The 17,680-nt window shown below is 46.8% G+C and overlaps 2 protein-coding genes across 8 annotated transcripts in view; one reads left to right on the top strand and one right to left on the bottom strand.

Annotated features, from left to right (window-relative positions):
* Positions 1-8,242, bottom strand: part of LOC131944552 (F-BAR and double SH3 domains protein 2) — a 44,415-nt gene extending 36,173 nt beyond the window's left edge. For all 6 annotated transcript variants that reach the window (XR_009387047.1, XM_059305233.1, XM_059305235.1 and 3 more), the window contains exons 1-3: positions 8,124-8,242; positions 5,051-5,148; positions 838-883 (exon numbers count right to left, since the gene is read on the bottom strand). Coding sequence is in view for 5 of the 6 variants with exons in the window: in XM_059305233.1 (XP_059161216.1) it covers positions 838-883; positions 5,051-5,148; positions 8,124-8,144 (165 nt within the window). In the remaining variant the exon portion in view is untranslated. The remainder of the gene's footprint in view (positions 1-837; positions 884-5,050; positions 5,149-8,123) is intronic.
* A 1,024-nt stretch (positions 8,243-9,266) lies between these two features.
* Positions 9,267-15,970, top strand: LOC131944568 (uncharacterized). Of its 2 annotated transcripts, XM_059305256.1 has the most exons (6): positions 9,267-9,421; positions 9,764-9,789; positions 11,077-11,350; positions 11,593-11,691; positions 12,165-12,374; positions 15,680-15,970. In XM_059305256.1, the coding sequence occupies exons 3-6, from the start codon at positions 11,080-11,082 to the stop codon at positions 15,925-15,927; spliced, it is 828 nt and encodes a 275-aa protein (XP_059161239.1). In that variant the 5' UTR covers positions 9,267-9,421; positions 9,764-9,789; positions 11,077-11,079; the 3' UTR covers positions 15,928-15,970. The 2 variants fall into 2 exon arrangements, with proteins under 2 accessions (XP_059161239.1, XP_059161238.1); XM_059305255.1 differs by lacking the exon at positions 9,764-9,789 and having other exon boundaries at positions 11,080-11,350.
* The last annotated feature ends 1,710 nt before the right edge of the window (positions 15,971-17,680 follow it).

Genomic DNA, 17,680 nt, shown 5'->3' with positions numbered 1-17,680 from the left:
GACATGGAGAGGCCTATATCTACAGTAGAAAGCTACCCTTAAGAACGCCGCTCTTTGGGCATGAAGTTAAAATATACAAGGGAAGCTATTTATGCGTCGCTTATTTCCCCTTAGCTCCTTGATTGCGCAGCCTAAAAGCCATCCATTTCGTGGACGTTTATATTTAATGCGGTCTGTCTTTCACAGCACACTCACACGCATACACCCCCCCACCCCCCCACACACACAGAGCTGCGTGAGTGCTCACTCACAGGTCACACATCTTTGTATACATCTGGGCCAGCCGCTCCCAACAGAAATCACATGAGAGCTGCCACATAACAATGTTATATGGGGGGGGTGTATGGGCTTCTTCCCAACATGTCACATTAGACACGTGATACACAAAGTCACATGACCACCAGAAACACCTGGACACATTGAAACACACCTGCACACATCCACTTACCCACACACACCTGGACACACCCACTTACCCCCACACACTTAGACACACACACACACTTACCCACACACACTTAGACACACACACACTTACCCACACACACCTGGACCACCCCCACTTACCCCCACACACTTAGACACACACCCACTTACCCACACACACCTGGACACACCCCCACTTACCACACACACCTGGACACACCCCCACTTACCCCCCCACACCTGGACACACCCCCACTTACCACACACACACACCTGGACACACCCCCACTTACCACACACACACACACCTGGGCACACCCCCACTTACCACACACACACACCTGGACACACCCCGACACACCTGGGCAAACACCCACTTACCCACACACACCTGGGCACACCCTCACTCACCTGAGCATATTCCTTCTCTAACACAGCTTTCCTTGAGAAAAACGTCCTGAAATTAAAAAACAAAAACGTTTGCTTAATGATTCATTCACCGACTGACGTACACTTACATACTCTTGCAATTACACTTACATATAGAAGCAACGACACATACAGACCCACACAATTACAGAACCAACGACACATACAGACCCACACAATTACAGAACCAACGACACAGACCCACACAATTACAGAACCAACGACACACACAGACCCACACAATTACAGAACCAACGACACATACAGACCCACACAATTACAGAAGCAACGACACAGACCCACACAATTACAGAACCAACGACACATACAGAACCACACAATTACAGAACCAACGACACATACAGAACCACACAATTACAGAACCAACGACACATACAGACCCACACAATTACAGAACCAACGACACACACAGACCCACACAATTACAGAACCAACCACACATACAGACCCACACAATTACAGAACCAACGACACACACAGACCCACACAATTACAGAACCAACGACACAGACCCACACAATTACAGAAGCAACGACACAGACCCACACAATTACAGAACCAACGACACACACAGACCCACACAATTACAGAACCAACGACACAGACCCACACAATTACAGAACCAACAACACATACAGACCCACACAATTACAGAACCAACGACACACACAGACCCACACAATTACAGAACCAACAACACATACAGACCCACACAATTACAGAACCAACGACACAGACCCACACAATTACAGAACCAACAACACATACAGACCCACACAATTACAGAACCAACGACACACACAGACCCACACAATTACAGAACCAACCACACATACAGACCCACACAATTACAGAACCAACGACACACACAGACCCACACAATTACAGAACCAACAACACATACAGACCCACACAATTACAGAACCAACGACACAGACCCACACAATTACAGAACCAACGACACATACAGACCCACACAATTACAGAACCAACGACACATACAGACCCACACAATTACAGAACCAACGACACAGACCCACACAATTACAGAACCAACGACACATACAGACCCACACAATTACAGAACCAACGACACAGACCCACACAATTACAGAACCAACGACACACACAGACCCACACAATTACAGAACCAACGACACAGACCCACACAATTACAGAACCAACGACACACACAGACCCACACAATTACAGAACCAACGACACACACAGACCCACACAATTACAGAACCAACGACACAGACCCACACAATTACAGAACCAACGACACACACAGGCCCACACAATTACACTTACATACAGAACCAACGGCACATATCCCACACAATTACAGAACCAACGACACATACAGACCCACACAATTACAGAACCAACGACACATACAGACCCACACAATTACAGAACCAACGAAACATACAGGCCCACACAATTACTCTTACATAGAGAAACAATACATGTAGACCCACAAAATTACACTTACACACACACATCAACAACACATACACAGCTACACCCCACCCCCACAGTGCCCCACCCACAGTCGCTAACAAGTGTTCATAGCCCACACCCAACCACCTGCCACCCCCCCCCCCCCACCTAGCCTCTCCCTCCCACAGGACGACAAAGACAGGCTGTGGACAAAGGACATCCGCCAGACCGTACAACGGTCAGCTGCTCACTGACCACAGATGGCCGAGGTTCTAGAGTCGATCCCCCCCTCCCCACTTTCTCCCAAATCTTAACCATACACCTTGCTCTTGCATCTCGTTCATAAAAAAAACAAATTTTTCAAGACCAAGGTTTTCGGTAACACGTATGCTGTGTGTATGTATATGTATATTATATATATATATATGCTATAAATATATATATATATATATATATATATATATATGCTATAAATGCTATAAATATAGGCCTACACGCGTACTATGACATTCTCAAGTTGAAATTGAAACGGACACCTAGACTCTACAGGTGAGGTACAGGTGCGATGGCCGTGAGTGAATCTATTAATAGACTCAACTACCTTCACCGTGCACAGCGTGGGTGAGCAGTGCATGTGATGGAGTGGGTGTAGACATGTTTGTGGTGTGAGCGGTGCTGTAAGTGGTAGGCAATTATTACAGTTCCTTAGCTACAGGTCAGCCAGTTTACAACGTGGGATTTACTTGCAAACAAGTGGGATTTGCTTTGGTCGAGGTAGGCTGTACTAGAACTAGAAGATAAAGTAATAACAATGACCCTAACGACCAGGTTAATGATTAGTTCCCTCACACGGCCGCCACACGTCAGCTACACGTCACACGGCCGTCACACGTCACACGGCCGTCACACGTCATACGGCCGTCACACGTCACACTACCGTCACATGGCCGTCACACAACACATGGCCGTCACACGTCACACGGCCGTCACACGTCACACGGCCGTCACATGGCCGTCACACTTCACACGGCCGTCACACGTCACACGGCCGTCACACGTCATACGGCCGTCACACGTCACACTACCGTCACATGGCCGTCACACGTCACACGGCCGTCACATGGCCGTCACACGTCACACGGCCGTCACACGTCATACGGCCGTCACACGTCACACTACCGTCACATGGCCGTCACACGTCACACGGCCGTCACACGTCATACGGCCGTCACACGTCACACTACCGTCACATGGCCGTCACACGTCACACGGCCGTCACACGTCATACGGCCGTCACACGTCACATGGCCGTCACACGTCACACGGCCGTCACACATCACATGGCCGTCACACGGCAGCTACACGTCACACGCGATGAATTATTCCCCGTTAAATAATCGCGTAGCCGAACATTGATCACGGGTGAGTGCTGCTATTTTTAGCGTTGGTCCATTGGCTGACTGGTGGCTTACGCTAGTAATCATCCAATCATCTCAGGGCAGATGACGCGAACAAGGGGCGAGCTAGACGGAGGTCACCGTAGACCAACCGTCAGTCTCTAGTGGTGGGGCGATACGACCCCTGGGGTAGCCCTCACAGTGGTGGGGCCGGGGATGTAGCCCTATCACTTGGCTAGCTGGGGGTGTAGCCCTATCACTTGGCTAGCTGGGGATGTAGCCCTATCACTTGGCTAGCTGGGGGTGTAGCCCTATCACTTGGCTAGCTGGTGGTGTAGCCCTATCACTTGGCTAGCTGGGGGTGTAGCCCTATCACTTGGCTAGCTGGGGGTGTAGCCCTATCACTTGGCTAGCTGGGGGTGTAGCCCTATCACTTGGCTAGCTGGTGGTGTAGCCCTATCACTTGGCTAGCTGGGGGTGTAGCCCTATCACTTGGCTAGCTGGGGGTGTAGCCCTATCACTTGGCTAGCTGGGGGTGTAGCCCTATCACTTGGCTAGCTGGTGGTGTAGCCCTATCACTTGGCTAGCTGGGGGTGTAGCCCTATCACTTGGCTAGCTGGGGGTGTAGCCCTATCACATGGCTAGCCAGGGGTGTCTACAACATCAGGGACTGCTAACACCACTACAAAACATCTACAACATTAGGGACTGCTAACACCACTACAAAACATCTACAACAATAGGGACTGCTAACACCTCTACAAAACATCTACAACATTAGGGACTGCTAACACCACTACAAAACATCTACAACATTAGGGACTGCTAACACCACTACAAAACATCTACAACAATAGGGACTGCTAACACCACTACAAAACATCTACAACATCAGGGACTGCTAACACCACTACAAAACATCTACAACATTAGGGACTGCTAACACCAATACAAAACATCTACAACAATAAGGACTGCTAACATCACTACAAAACATCTACAACAATAAGGACTGCTAACACCACTAAATACATCTACAACATTACAGCATGAAAATCAATTTGTAAAAGTTTGAATGGCCCAGGGCTGAAGGATTAAAGCAATGAAGTATCCCATCAAATCTTTTCTACAATAAATTCAGGGCGGACAGGTGGGTGATGTTGGTGAGGGGTTTTTCTTGGTTTACAATCAACACACACCCTCCACATGTATCAACACACACCCTACACATTCAGCCACTGACCACTTCTACCATTGACCCACTGACCACTCTACCATTCTGCCACTGAGCACTTCTACCAGTCAGCCACTGACAGTATGACAACACACACCTGATATCTTCCAACAGATCACACTCCTGCTGATGCTTGATCTGAAGTTTGGACACCTGGTCAGCATGTGTGTTCTTGAGGGCAACATTGGGCTTGACCTGTAGGACACAGGACAAAAGGTGAGCACACCTGTAGGACACAGGACAAAAGGTGAGCACACCTGTAGGACACAGGACAAAAGGTGAGCACACCTGTAGGACATGGGACAAAAGGCTTGAAAGGTGAGCACACCTGTAGGACACAGGACAAAAGGTGAGCACACCTGTAGGACACAGGACAAAAGGGTTGAAAGGTCAGCACACCTGTAGGACACAGGACAAAAGGGTTGAAAGGTGAGCACACCTGTAGGACACAGGACAAAAGGGTTGAAAGGTCAGCACACCTGTAGGACACAGGACAAAAGGGTTGAAAGGTGAGCACACCTGTAGGACACAGGACAAAAGGGTTGAAAGGTCAGCACACCTGTAGGACACAGGACAAAAGGGTTGAAAGGTGAGCACAACTGTAGGACACAGGACAAAAGGTGAGCACACCTGTAGGACATGGGACAAAAGGGTTGAAAGGTCAGCACACCTGTAGGACACAGGACAAAAGGGTTGAAAGGTGAGCACACCTGTAGGACACAGGACAAAAGGTGAGCACACCTGTAGGACACAGGACAAAAGGTGAGCACACCTGTAGGACACAGGACAAAAGGGTTGAAAGGTGAGCACACCTGTAGGACACAGGACAAAAGGTGAGCACACCTGTAGGACACAGGACAAAAGGTGAGCACACCTGTAGGACACAGGACAAAAGGAGTGAAAGGTGAGCACACCTGTAGGACACAGGACAAAAGGTGAGCACACCTGTAGGACACAGGACAAAAGGTGAGCACACCTGTAGGACACAGGACAAAAGGAGTGAAAGGTCAGCACACCTGTAGGACACAGGACAAAATGGTTGAAAGGTCAGCACACCTGTAGGACACAGGACAAAAGGGTTGAAAGGTGAGCACACCTATAGGACAGATGCTGTAAAGTCTATCAGACAGACACAGAAAGTCTGTGAGACAGACACAGTAAAGTCTGTCAGACACAGTAAAGTCTGTCAGACAGACAGACACAGTAAAGTCTGTGAGACAGACGCAGTAAAGTCTGTCAGACAGACGCAGTAAAGTCTGTGAGACAGACAGACACAGTAAAGTCCGTCAGACAGACAGACAAAGTAAAGTATGTCAGACACAGTAAAGTCTGTCAGACGCAGTAAAGTCTGTCAGACAGACGTAGTAAAGTCTGTCAGACAGACAGACACAGTAAAGTCTGTCAGACACAGTAAAGTCTGTCAGACACAGTAAAGTCTGTCAGACAGACACATTAAAGTCTGTCAGACAGACACATTACCACTGCAGTCTGTGTTTCCTACACTAGAACAATGAAACAATGGAGGTGACCTACATAGCAAGTGAAACATGACATGACACAATGTGACATTACAAAAAGTTGGTCAACAACAGCCGGAGTTATAAATGGTACATAGGAACACCCCTCTCTCATCTAATACATGTGCCAACAACAGCTCTGGTTATAAATTGTATGTAGGAACACCCCACTCTCATCTAATACATGTGCCAACAACAGTTCTAGTTATAAATGGTACATAAGAACACCCCTCTCTAATACATGTGTCAACAACAGCTCTAGTTATAAATGGGTACATAGGAACACCCCTCTCTCATCTAATACAATTTACATTTATCAATTCAAACAGCTAAGTCCCATTATTTCTACATTATTTCTACATTATTTACATTATTTCTACATTATTTACATTATTTCTACATTATTTACATTATTTCTACATTATTTACATTATTTCTACATTTATCCACCCATCCTCCCCACTCCCATGCACACACAAGATATATAATGGATAAAACTGTAAATTAGTAATTAACTTAATGAGGTCATGTGACCAACTAAAATTCACACTTTCGCCATCAGAAACTATAATCATTTCCTCCAGATGTTAAAACATTTTAATCAGCTCTGAAAAAAAAATCTAGGTTGAACATATACGTAACATGTTCACAAATACAGGCAAATATTTGAAGAGTTTACTGAACAATGAACAGGATGTACAATAACAGATAACAGTGGAATGTTGGGCAAGGCCCATTGCCATTTGCTGACAAATCCTGGAATTTTAATATGAAGAGATCTATTTTGTATTTTAAAGCCGAAATTGTAATCCCAGCCTTAGCTTATTATTGAGAGACTAATGGACTAAAGGACCACATCAACCATTATATATTATATTATATATAGAAAAGAAAGGGGCCCTATAGTTAAGATTAGGTAAGAATGCAGTCTAACTTTGGTAGAAACTGGATGATTTATTGTAAATTTTACTACCTACAGTCACTGAGTTTAGACTCTTGAGTTCTAGATACCTTATTAATCATAAATATTTCAGTTTCTTCTATAAAAACTAAAGGCTTAAATTTTGTAAATAACAAATCCCCAGCCCAATATTATATTGTAAACTGAATGTTGTCAGTCAACCACAAGCTCTTGTTATTAAATTAAATTAATAAATTAAAGAGCCTGAATGTTAAAATTGTAAACACTTTAATTAGCCAGACCAGAGACACAGTTTAACCTATTTGTGTCTGTACAAAATTCGTTATCTTTTGGTGCCGTGTACCGCAATAGTGGGTCAGCACTGGCATCGTCGCATCGATGGCAGCAGACACATCACACAAAGAAACAGAATCTCTCGATTTTTATCCAACACTCGGACAACCGGTCTCTCTCACTTGATAATTTGATTGACATTTTAATTTAATTAACTAAAAGCACAGAATACTCTAAATAGAAATATTGGAGTCGGGTCGATTTAGGCTAATGCTGAACTACACATCACACACAAATCAACATAAAAAAAACGTCACTTGCTTGTTCATTGAATAGAATCAGATGACTGTGTGTACTGTGTACGCGTCTAGAATCTATTCTAAATCGTTGTAAAAAATCTGAGAAAACTAAAATAAGGAATTAGATCTACATAAATTAAAGATGAATATAATTTATACCTTTCTTGGTGGCGGCTGCATGGTGATAATTTAATCCAAGGAAACACACCAGTTTGTTATATATTCCTTAGCAGTCAGCCGAAGTGGCCCGCCATCTTTTAAGATTTACTCGCTGTTCTGCTATCCTCCCACGGATCAGATGTAGGCTACATAACAGAAAAAAAAAGAAACAACAGACAAGGGAACATACTCTAAATAAACCTCAAGAGAAAATTTAAAATGGTTATGTACCTTTAACTATTTTTTTTTTAAAAAGGACATTTTAAAATACTTGTAAATCATTTTTTTTTTTTGCCTAGGCAGCGGAAATTACAACAAAGTGCTTAATAATTTAAAATTTTCAATTGGCATTTTATGGGCATTTTTTCAGAATGTCTGATGGTCTTAGGTGAGTTTTTTTTTGCACCGTAAAACCAAAAAACAGAAAATCTAACGGTTTTAATTAAGTATCCACTTGAATTTGTTCTTCGTGAGAATAATTTGTTTGATAATGAAAACACTCAAATTAAAGTTGTTGCTTTTAAAGAAACAAGATTTGGTGTGGGGAGGGGGGGGGGGGGGGGGGGGGGTAATGGAAAAAACTGTTGTAACTAAATTAGCAAAATTAGACCTTTATTTATATCAATTATTTATACTACACCAAGTATGTGTGGTGTAATGTGTGTGTAGTTTATGCGTGAATGTGTTGTAGATGTGTGGGTAGATGTGTGGGTGTATGGGCACTATGTTTGATGTGTGGGTGTAGGGGCACTATGTGTGATGTGTGGGTGTAGGGGCACTATGTGTGATGTGAGTAGGCGATGTGTGGTATTGTGAGCTTGTGGTAAATGTGTGTGTCTGTGTGTGGTTTGACAATACACGTGTGAGTATGTGTGTGAGATTGTGTGTGATTGTGTGTGATTGTGCGAGTAACCTGTAAAACTAACAAAAACAAAAAAGATCCATCGACAAAAAAATTTCTCTCTCCCCCCCCCCCCCCCCCCCCCTCCAAATCTCGGTCCCAGATCCAGACAGTTAGATCACGTGAAATAGATTAGCTTTAGTCACTAGTCCGCTTGACTCTTTGAGTCTTACTTTGGATTATTTCTTCAAAGAACGATAACTCCGGATCTGTAGTTTACATCACTTCCTGTTTTGAGATGGGACTTCCTTTGTTTAGAAAACACGCCAACATGAAACAAAAAATGTTTAGTTTAAAAATTTTCAAGCGTCGTTTTAAAAGAGAGATTTTATAGTGCCCTAACTCATCGTTGGTGTTGAGTATCCCGTGAGGTAATTAGACCGGAGTACACGGTGAGGTAATTGGACCGGTGTATCCTGTGAGGTAATTAGACCGGAGTATACGGTGAGGTAATTAGACCGGAGTACACGGTGAGGTAATTAATTAGACAGAAGTACACGGTGAGGTAATTAGACCGGAGTACACGGTGAGGTAATTGGACCGGTGTATCCTGTGAGGTAATTAGACCGGAGTACACGGTGAGGTAATTAGACTGGAGTATACGGTGAGGTAATTAGACCGGAGTACACGGTGAGGTAATTAGACCGGAGTACACGGTGAGGTAATTAGACCGGAGTACACGGTGAGGTAATTAGACAGAAGTACACGGTGAGGTAATTAGACCGGAGTACACGGTGAGGTAATTAGACCGGAGTATACGGTGAGGTAATTAGACTGGATTACACGGTGAGGTAATTAGACCGGAGTACACGGTGAGGTAATTGGACCGGTGTATCCTGTGAGGTAATTAGACCGGAGTATACGGTGAGGTAATTAGACCGGAGTACACGGTGAGGTAATTAGACAGAAGTACACGGTGAGGTAATTAGACCGGAGTACACGGTGAGGTAATTGGACCGGTGTATCCTGTGAGGTAATTAGACCGGAGTATACGGTGAGGTAATTAGACCAGAGTATACGGTGAGGTAATTAGACCGGAGTATCCTGTGAGGTAATTAGACCGGAGTATACGGTGAGGTAATTAGACCGGAGTATCCTGTGAGGTAATTAGACCGGAGTATACGGTGAGGTAATTAGACCGGAGTATCCTGTGAGGTAATTAGACCGGAGTATACGGTGAGGTAGATATAAATATTATAAGTATTACGCTGCTATTTAGTTATTTTATGTTCTACTTTTCAGTAATTAATAATTTGAGAATTCGACACTACCAATGTTGCGACTAAAAATATTTTGTTTTAAAACACTATCAGTAGCTCGTGAAGGACGATTATCCTCACCCTCCCTATCCTCTCTCCCACCCACCCCCCCCCCCCCATATCGTAGCGATATGGTCTGTTGAGCGAGAGGGGGGGGGGGGTCGGCATGCGTTTACGTGGTGGTGTCTCGCATGGTCCCATTGAAGATATGTCACATATAGATAGACAGATAGATTAATTAATTAAAATTATCTTACGCAAAAATGAAAAGTAAAGATTCCTCTTAAGATCTAGTTATTCGTTGGGCAGATGTTTCTTGACCTCAGGAATGGTATGGTGGGCATATGCCCAGCCGCCATTATTTTTAACACCAGCTGTGTACTCTGGGCAAAATGGTGCCAAATATGTGTAAGCTTACATGGTTCAATCTATGTACATGTGGCAGGTGTGTGTACATGTGGCAGATGTGTGTACATATGGCAGGTGTGTACATGTGGCAGATGTGTGTACATATGGCAGGTGTGTGTACATGTGGCAGGTGTACATGTGGCAGGTGTGTGTACCTGTGCCAGGTGTGTGTACCTGTGCCAGGTGTGTACATGTGGCAGGTGTGTGTACATGTGGCAGGTGTGTGTACATGTGGCAGGTGGGTGTACATGTGGCAGGTGTGTGTACATGTGGCAGGTGGGTGTACATGTGGCAGGTGTGTGTACATGTGGCAGGTGGGTGTACATGTGGCAGGTGGGTGTACATGTGGCAGGTGTGTGTACATGAGCTGTGTTTTTACCGCCAGCAGATGTCCCAGAAAACACGGGCACCCCCCGGCTCGCCAAACCCCCCCTACAAGCCCCGCCTCCCGATGAACGTTCGAGCGGTCAGCGCCAACATGATGGGGTCCGGCCGGAAGTCCTTGACCCGACAGGTGACCCGCCCCTCCTACAGCGTCCCAGGGTCAGCCGTCCGTGTCGACGTCCCCCGTGCCACGTCCAGGATCTACGGGCTGCCCAGGTGTGCCCGAGCCATGGTCCTTGACCCGCTGACCAGCACGTCCGGCTTCCTGTCCTACGGTAGGTCAAGGTCAAACATTATGCCCTAAGGTAGGTCAAGGTCAAACGCTAGGTCAAGGTTGATGTCCTACTGTAGGTAAATGGTCCTGACCTATGGTAGGTCAAGGGCGATGTTTTTATCTTACGGTAGGTCAAGGTCAGGATTTCTGTCTACTATAGTTCAAGGTCAGAGTTTCTGTCCTACTGTTAGGTCAGTGATTTGAACAGGCTGCACTAATTCACCTTTGACCTTGTACACACAGGGAGCAGCAGTGATGTGTACAAGCCCCAGTCCAACATGACCAACCCCTACCTACAGCTCCAGAGAGCCGTGATGGAACAGCTCCGGTCAACCAGGCAGGGTAGGTTGTCAGGGTAGGTTGTCAGGGTAGGTTGTCAGGGTAGGTTGTCAGGGTAGGTTGTCAGGGTAGGTTGACAGGGTAGGTTGTCAGGGTAGGTTGTCATGTAGTGTAGGTTGTAAGGGTAGGTTGTCAGGGTAGGTTGTCACGGTAGGTTGTCAGGGTAGGTTGACAGGCTAGGTTGTCAGGGTAGGTTGACAGGGTAGGTTGTCATGTAGTGTAGGTTGTAAGGGTAGGTTGTCAGGGTAGGTTGTCACGGTAGGTTGACGGGGAGGGGACAGGTAGAGTAGTGTAACGGCTGAGGGGGGGAGGGGGGTATTTTCATCGGTAGAAATCACAGGCACTCTTGACCTTTACAGTCTCCAAAAAAAAAAACACGTCACAATCCATCACCTACAGTCTGTGACCCATAAGGCCGTCAATTTGACCTTGACCCCTATACCATGACCTTGTCTAACCTTGACCTCTGCCTTCAGGTGCCTCCCCCAGGAGCACCATGGAGATGCCTGGCGTGACCCCCCCTGCAGAGATCGACAGGTTCAGCCCCTCCCCCATGAAGAAGCTGATGGCCTCACCCATCATCAAGCCCCGCCCACAAGCCTCAGTCATGGAGGTCGGATCTAGCGTGGACCTACCAGACGACGAGGAAGATGACGAGGACGACGATGAGATTGGACTGCCACAAGGTAGCTGCTAGCTGTAGGTCTATGGCTGCTAGCTGTAGGTCTATGGCTGCTAGCTGTGGGTCTATGGCTGCTAGCTATAGGTCTATGGCTGCTAGCTGTAGGTCTATGGCTGCTAGCTGTGGGTCTATGGCTGCTAGCTGTAGGTCTATGGCCACTAGCTGTGGGTCTAGCTGCTAGCTGTGGGTCTATGGCTGCTAGCTGTAGGTCTATGGCTGCTAGCTGTGAGTATGGCTGCTAGTAGTAGGTCAATGGCTGCTAGCTGAAGGTCTATGACTGTTAGCTGTAGGTCTATGGCTGCTAGCTGTAGGTATATGGCTGCTATCTGTGTGTCTATGGCTGCTAGCTGTGTGTCTATGGCTGCTAGTAGTAGGTCTATGGCTGCTAGCTGTAGGTCTATGGCTGCTAGCTGTGTGTCTATGGCTGCTAGCTGTGGGTATGGCTGCTAGTAGTAGGTCTATGGCTGCTAGCTGTAGGTCTATGGCTGCTAGCTGTGTTTCTATAGCTGCTAGCTGTGGGTCTATGGCTGCTAGCTGTAGGTCTATGGCTGCTAGCTGTGTGTCTATGGCTGCTAGCTGTGGGTATGGCTGCTAGTAGTAGGTCTATGGCTGCTAGCTGTAGGTATATGGCTGCTAGCTGTATGTCTATGGCTGCTAGCTGTAGGTCTATGGCTGCTAGCTGTAGGTCTATGGCTGCTAGCTGTGGGTATGGCTGCTAGCTGTGGGTATGGCTGCTAGTAGTAGGTCTATGGCTGCTAGCTGTAGATTCTATGGCTGCTAGTAGTAGGTCTATGGCTGCTAGCTGTAGAGTCTATGGCTGCTAGCTATAGGTCTATGGCTGCTAGCTATAGGTCTATGGCTGCTAGCTGTAGGTCTATGGCTGCTAGCTGTAGGTCTATGGCTGCTAGCTGTAGGTCTATGCTGCTAGCTGTAGGTCTATGGTTGCTAGCTGTAGGTCTATGGCTGCTAGCTGTGTGTCTATGGCTGCTAGCTGTGAGTATGGCTGCTAGTAGTAGGTCAATGGCTGCTAGCTGTAGGTCAATGGCTGCTAGCTGTAGGTTTATGGCTGCTAGCTGTAGGTCTATGGCTGCTAGCTGTAGGTCTATGGCTGCTAGCTGAAGGTCTATGGCTGCTAGCTGTGTGTCTATGGCTGCTAGCTGTGAGTATGGCTGCTAGTAGTAGGTCAATGGCTGCTAGCTGTAGGTCAATGGCTGCTAGCTGTAGGTTTATGGCTGCTAGCTGTAGGTCTATGGCTGCTAGCTGTAGGTCTATGGCTGCTAGCTGAAGGTCTATGGCTGCTAGCTGTGTGTCTATGGCAGCTAGCTGTGAGTATGGCTGCTAGTAGTAGGTCAATGGCTGCTAGCTGTAGGTCTATGGCTGCTAGCTGAAGGTCTATGACTGTTAGCTGTAGGTCTATGGCTGCTAGCTGTGGGTATGGCTGCTAGTAGTAGGTCTATGGCTGCTAGCTGTAGGTATATGGCTTTTATCTGTGTGTCTATGGCTGCTAGCTGTGTGTCTATGGCTGCTAGTAGTAGGTCTATGGCTGCTAGCTGTAGGTCTATGGCTGCTAGCTGTGTGTCTATGGCTGCTAGCTGTGGGTATGGCTGCTAGTAGTATGTCTATGGCTGCTAGCTGTAGGTCTATGGCTGCTAGCTGTGTTTCTATGGCTGCTAGCTGTGGGTATGGCTGCTAGTAGTAGGTCTATGGCTGCTAGCTGTAGGTCTATGGCTGCTAGCTGTAGGTCTATGGCTGCTAGCTGTGTGTCTATGGCTGCTAGCTGTGGGTATGGCTGCTAGTAGTAGGTCTATGGCTGCTAGCTGAAGGTCTATGGCTGCTAGCTGTGGGTATGGCTGCTAGCTGTGGGTATGGCTGCTAGTAGTAGGTCTATTGCTGCTAGCTGTAGATTCTATGGCTGCTAGCTATAGGTCTATGGCTGCTAGCTGTAGAGTCTATGGCTGCTAGCTATAGGTCTATGGCTGCTAGCTATAGGTCTATGGCTGCTAGCTGTGGGTCTATGGCTGCTAGCTGTAGGTATATGGCTGCTAGCTGTAGGTTTATGGCTGCTAGCTGTAGGTCTATGGCTGCTAGCTGTAGGTCTATGGCTGCTAGCTGAAGGTCTATGGCTGCTAGCTGTGTGTCTATGGCTGCTAGATGTGGGTATGGCTGCTAGTAGTAGGTCTATGGCTGCTAGCTGTAGGTCTATGGCTGCTAGTAGTAGGTCAATGGCTGCTAGCTGTAGGTGTATGGCTGCTAGCTGAAGGTCTATGACTGTTAGCTGTAGGTCTATGGCTGCTAGCTGTGGGTATGGCTGCTAGTAGTAGGTCTATGGCTGCTAGCTGTAGGTCTATGGCTGCTAGCTGTGGGTATGGCTGCTAGCTGTGGGTATGGCTGCTAGTAGTAGGTCTATGGCTGCTAGCTGTAGATTCTATGGCTGCTAGCTATAGGTCTATGGCTGCTAGCTGTAGAGTCTATGGCTGCTAGCTATAGGTCTATGGCTGCTAGCTATAGGTCTATGGCTGCTAGCTGTAGGTCTATGGCTGCTAGCTGTAGGTCTATGGCTGCTAGCTGTAGATCTATGGCTGCTAGCTGTAGGTCTATGGCTGCTAGCTGTAGGTCTATGGTTTTCATCTAAAAAGACTTCTGCTATTGCTCATTGAAATGGTCTAGTCCACGGTTAGAACACCTGCGCCAGATATTGAAACAAGCTCTACACACGATAACTCTCAATCTCATCATCTTTTGTTTGTTTTCTTTTACAATCCGCCACACCCCACTTATGGGAAACGGAATTCTCCAGCTTTGTTTTACAGTTTGTGAAGACGACAAACTAAACAAAGAATTGTAATTTAAAAATTAATTATTTTAATTAACGGAGAGAATTGTATGAAAAATTATAACTATTCAAACAAAAACGTGTTTTTAAGGAAAACTTTCTAAAAAATAATTGTTTACATTTTTGCAATTTATGACGTCACGCTCTTAGGGGGAGGGCGGTTCGTAATTTGGTAACGATGTTTGATGAGGGGAGGGAGGTCAGGTAGTGTGACGTCACACTTTTTAAAATTAAAAAATGTCATCCTCTATCCCCGGTCAGTTTGCTACCCCCCCCCCCCCCCATCCCTGCTCCTTGTATGACGTCACACCTTCTCTTACAGCCGAATGGTCCAAGTGTGTCACTAATCCCCACCCCACCCCGTATGACGTCACTGACCTCCCCACCCGGTATGACGTCGCTGACCCAATCTCCCCCACCCCCGTATGACGTCACTGACCACCACCCCCCGTATGACGTCACACCCTCTCTTACAGCCGTACGGTCCAAGTGTGTAAGCGACGAGCCCGCTAACAGCACGGAGCTGACCAAGGCTTTGCACGTGACCCGGATGGAGGAGTTTGCCAGGTACTCTGAGCCGGCTGAGTTGCTGAAGAAGCTCCAGGCTGCCGGCTACTTCCAGCACAACTACGGCAACCACGCGCGGACCTGCACGGACCAGACCAGCCTCAAGACCGGCATGAAGAAGGGGGTGGAGCGGCTCTACCAGATCCTGGCCGGCTGACGTGGGCATCCACCGACCGGCTCAGGGCATCCACCGGCCTGCATCCACTATCCACTATCTAGCTCCATCACTACAAGAGCTTGAAGACAGCCACATCAAACCTCAGCCACAACATCGCTGGTGGTGTGTCAGACAAACATCATCCCATTCGTCCACACAACAACCCAATAAAAACATCTTTTAATCTGTCTTATGTGTGCTTTACTGGGGAGAGAGAGGAGTGGGGGGGGGGGGGGGCTAGGGAAACGAGAGATGGGGGGGGGGGGGGGGGAGACGGCACCTACATAGAGAACTTGTTTTATTTGTCCAACCGACCTCCATACAAGGGTAAGGTCTAGCGGTAGAGCTCATGACAATACGGTAGAGGTTAGGGTTAGAGGTTATGGCTCTATATCAGAGTTTCTTCCAGGCATCTCTTCCCCCCCCGAACGAAATAAAATTTAAATAATTTATATAGAAAATATATTTTTTAACAGTGTCCGCCCCCCCCCCCCCCCCGGAGAAAAAAGTCTGGAAGAAACACTGCTCTATATCTTGTGGGGCTCATGGCTCTTATATCTTGTGGGGCTCATGGCTCTATATCTTGTGGGGCTCATGGCTTATATCTTGTGGGCTCATGGCTTATATCTTGTGGGCTCATGGCTTATATCTTGTGGGGCTCATGGCTTATATCTTGTGGGGCTCATGGCTTATATCTTGTGGGCTCATGGCTTATATCTTGTGGGGCTCATGGCTTATATCTTGTGGGGCTCATGGCTTATATCTTGTGGGCTCATGGCTCTTATATCTTGTGGGCTCATGGCTCTTATATCTTGTGGGGCTCATGGCTCTTATATCTTGTGGGCTCATGGCTCTTATATCTTGTGGGCTCATGGCTCTTATATCTTGTGGGGCTCATGGCTCTTATATCTTGTGGGCTCATGGCTCTTATATCTTGTGGGGCTCATGGCTCTTATATCTTGTGGGCTCATGGCTCTTATATCTTGTGGGGCTCATGGCTCTTATATCTTGTGGGCTCATGGCTCTATATCTTGTGGGGCTCATGGCTCTTATATCTTGTGGGCTCATGGCTCTATATCTTGTGGGGCTCATGGCTCTTATATCTTGTGGGCTCATGGCTCTATATCTTGTGGGGCTCATGGCTCTTATATCTTGTGGGCTCATGGCTTATATCTTGTGGGCTCATGGCTTATATCTTGTGGGCTCATGGCTTATATCTTGCGATGTGTGGAGATCTGGGCCTGGTTTAGCTCTATCCACAGGTTAGATCTACTTGACTTCATGTCTACATGACTTGTAACAAGTCACTTGACTTGTGAGATGTCACGTGTGGAAAGTCACATGACTTGAACAGCGACCCCCACCACCATATGTCTAAGTTTTACCGGTACTTGTTCTGTACAGTAGGGCGGGGGGGGGGGGCAGGGTTTTTTTGACGGGCAACATTTTGTCGGTTGTTTGAACCTGTCTACAACCTACCCGGAAGTTTACCAAACCTAATCTCGATGACCTTGGCCAGCGTGCGGAGTTTTTTAAACTGTGACCTTGACAGACGTGTTTGTACAAACCACTTCCGGTGCAAGTTCCTGTCGTCTGATAAACAAGAGAGCAAACAAACGAGGTTTGTGTTTTATTCGTCAAGAAAATAATTTACAATATTGCACGTGATGGCGGTACAAAATAAAATAGAGTATTTTTTACAACTGGGGTCCAGAGACAGGACAGTCACGGCCAGACGTCATCTGTCACGTCA

This window comes from Physella acuta, unplaced genomic scaffold, assembly GCF_028476545.2.
Source record: "Physella acuta isolate Inbredline_101_S28 unplaced genomic scaffold, ASM2847654v3 ptg000497l, whole genome shotgun sequence".
NCBI lineage: Eukaryota > Metazoa > Mollusca > Gastropoda > Physidae > Physella > Physella acuta.
The sequence above is the reverse complement of the archived record's forward strand: the minus strand, read 5'-3'. Positions and strand labels throughout refer to the sequence as shown.

Coding starts and splice junctions, on each gene's coding strand:
- LOC131944568 (XM_059305255.1), top strand. CDS start 11,080: ATGTCCCAGAAAACACGGGCACCCCCCGGCTCGCCAAACCCCCCCTAC. Junction 11,351..11,592: donor GTCCGGCTTCCTGTCCTACG/GTAGGTCAAGGT, acceptor TTGTACACACAG/GGAGCAGCAGTGATGTGTAC. Junction 11,692..12,164: donor GCTCCGGTCAACCAGGCAGG/GTAGGTTGTCAG, acceptor CTCTGCCTTCAG/GTGCCTCCCCCAGGAGCACC.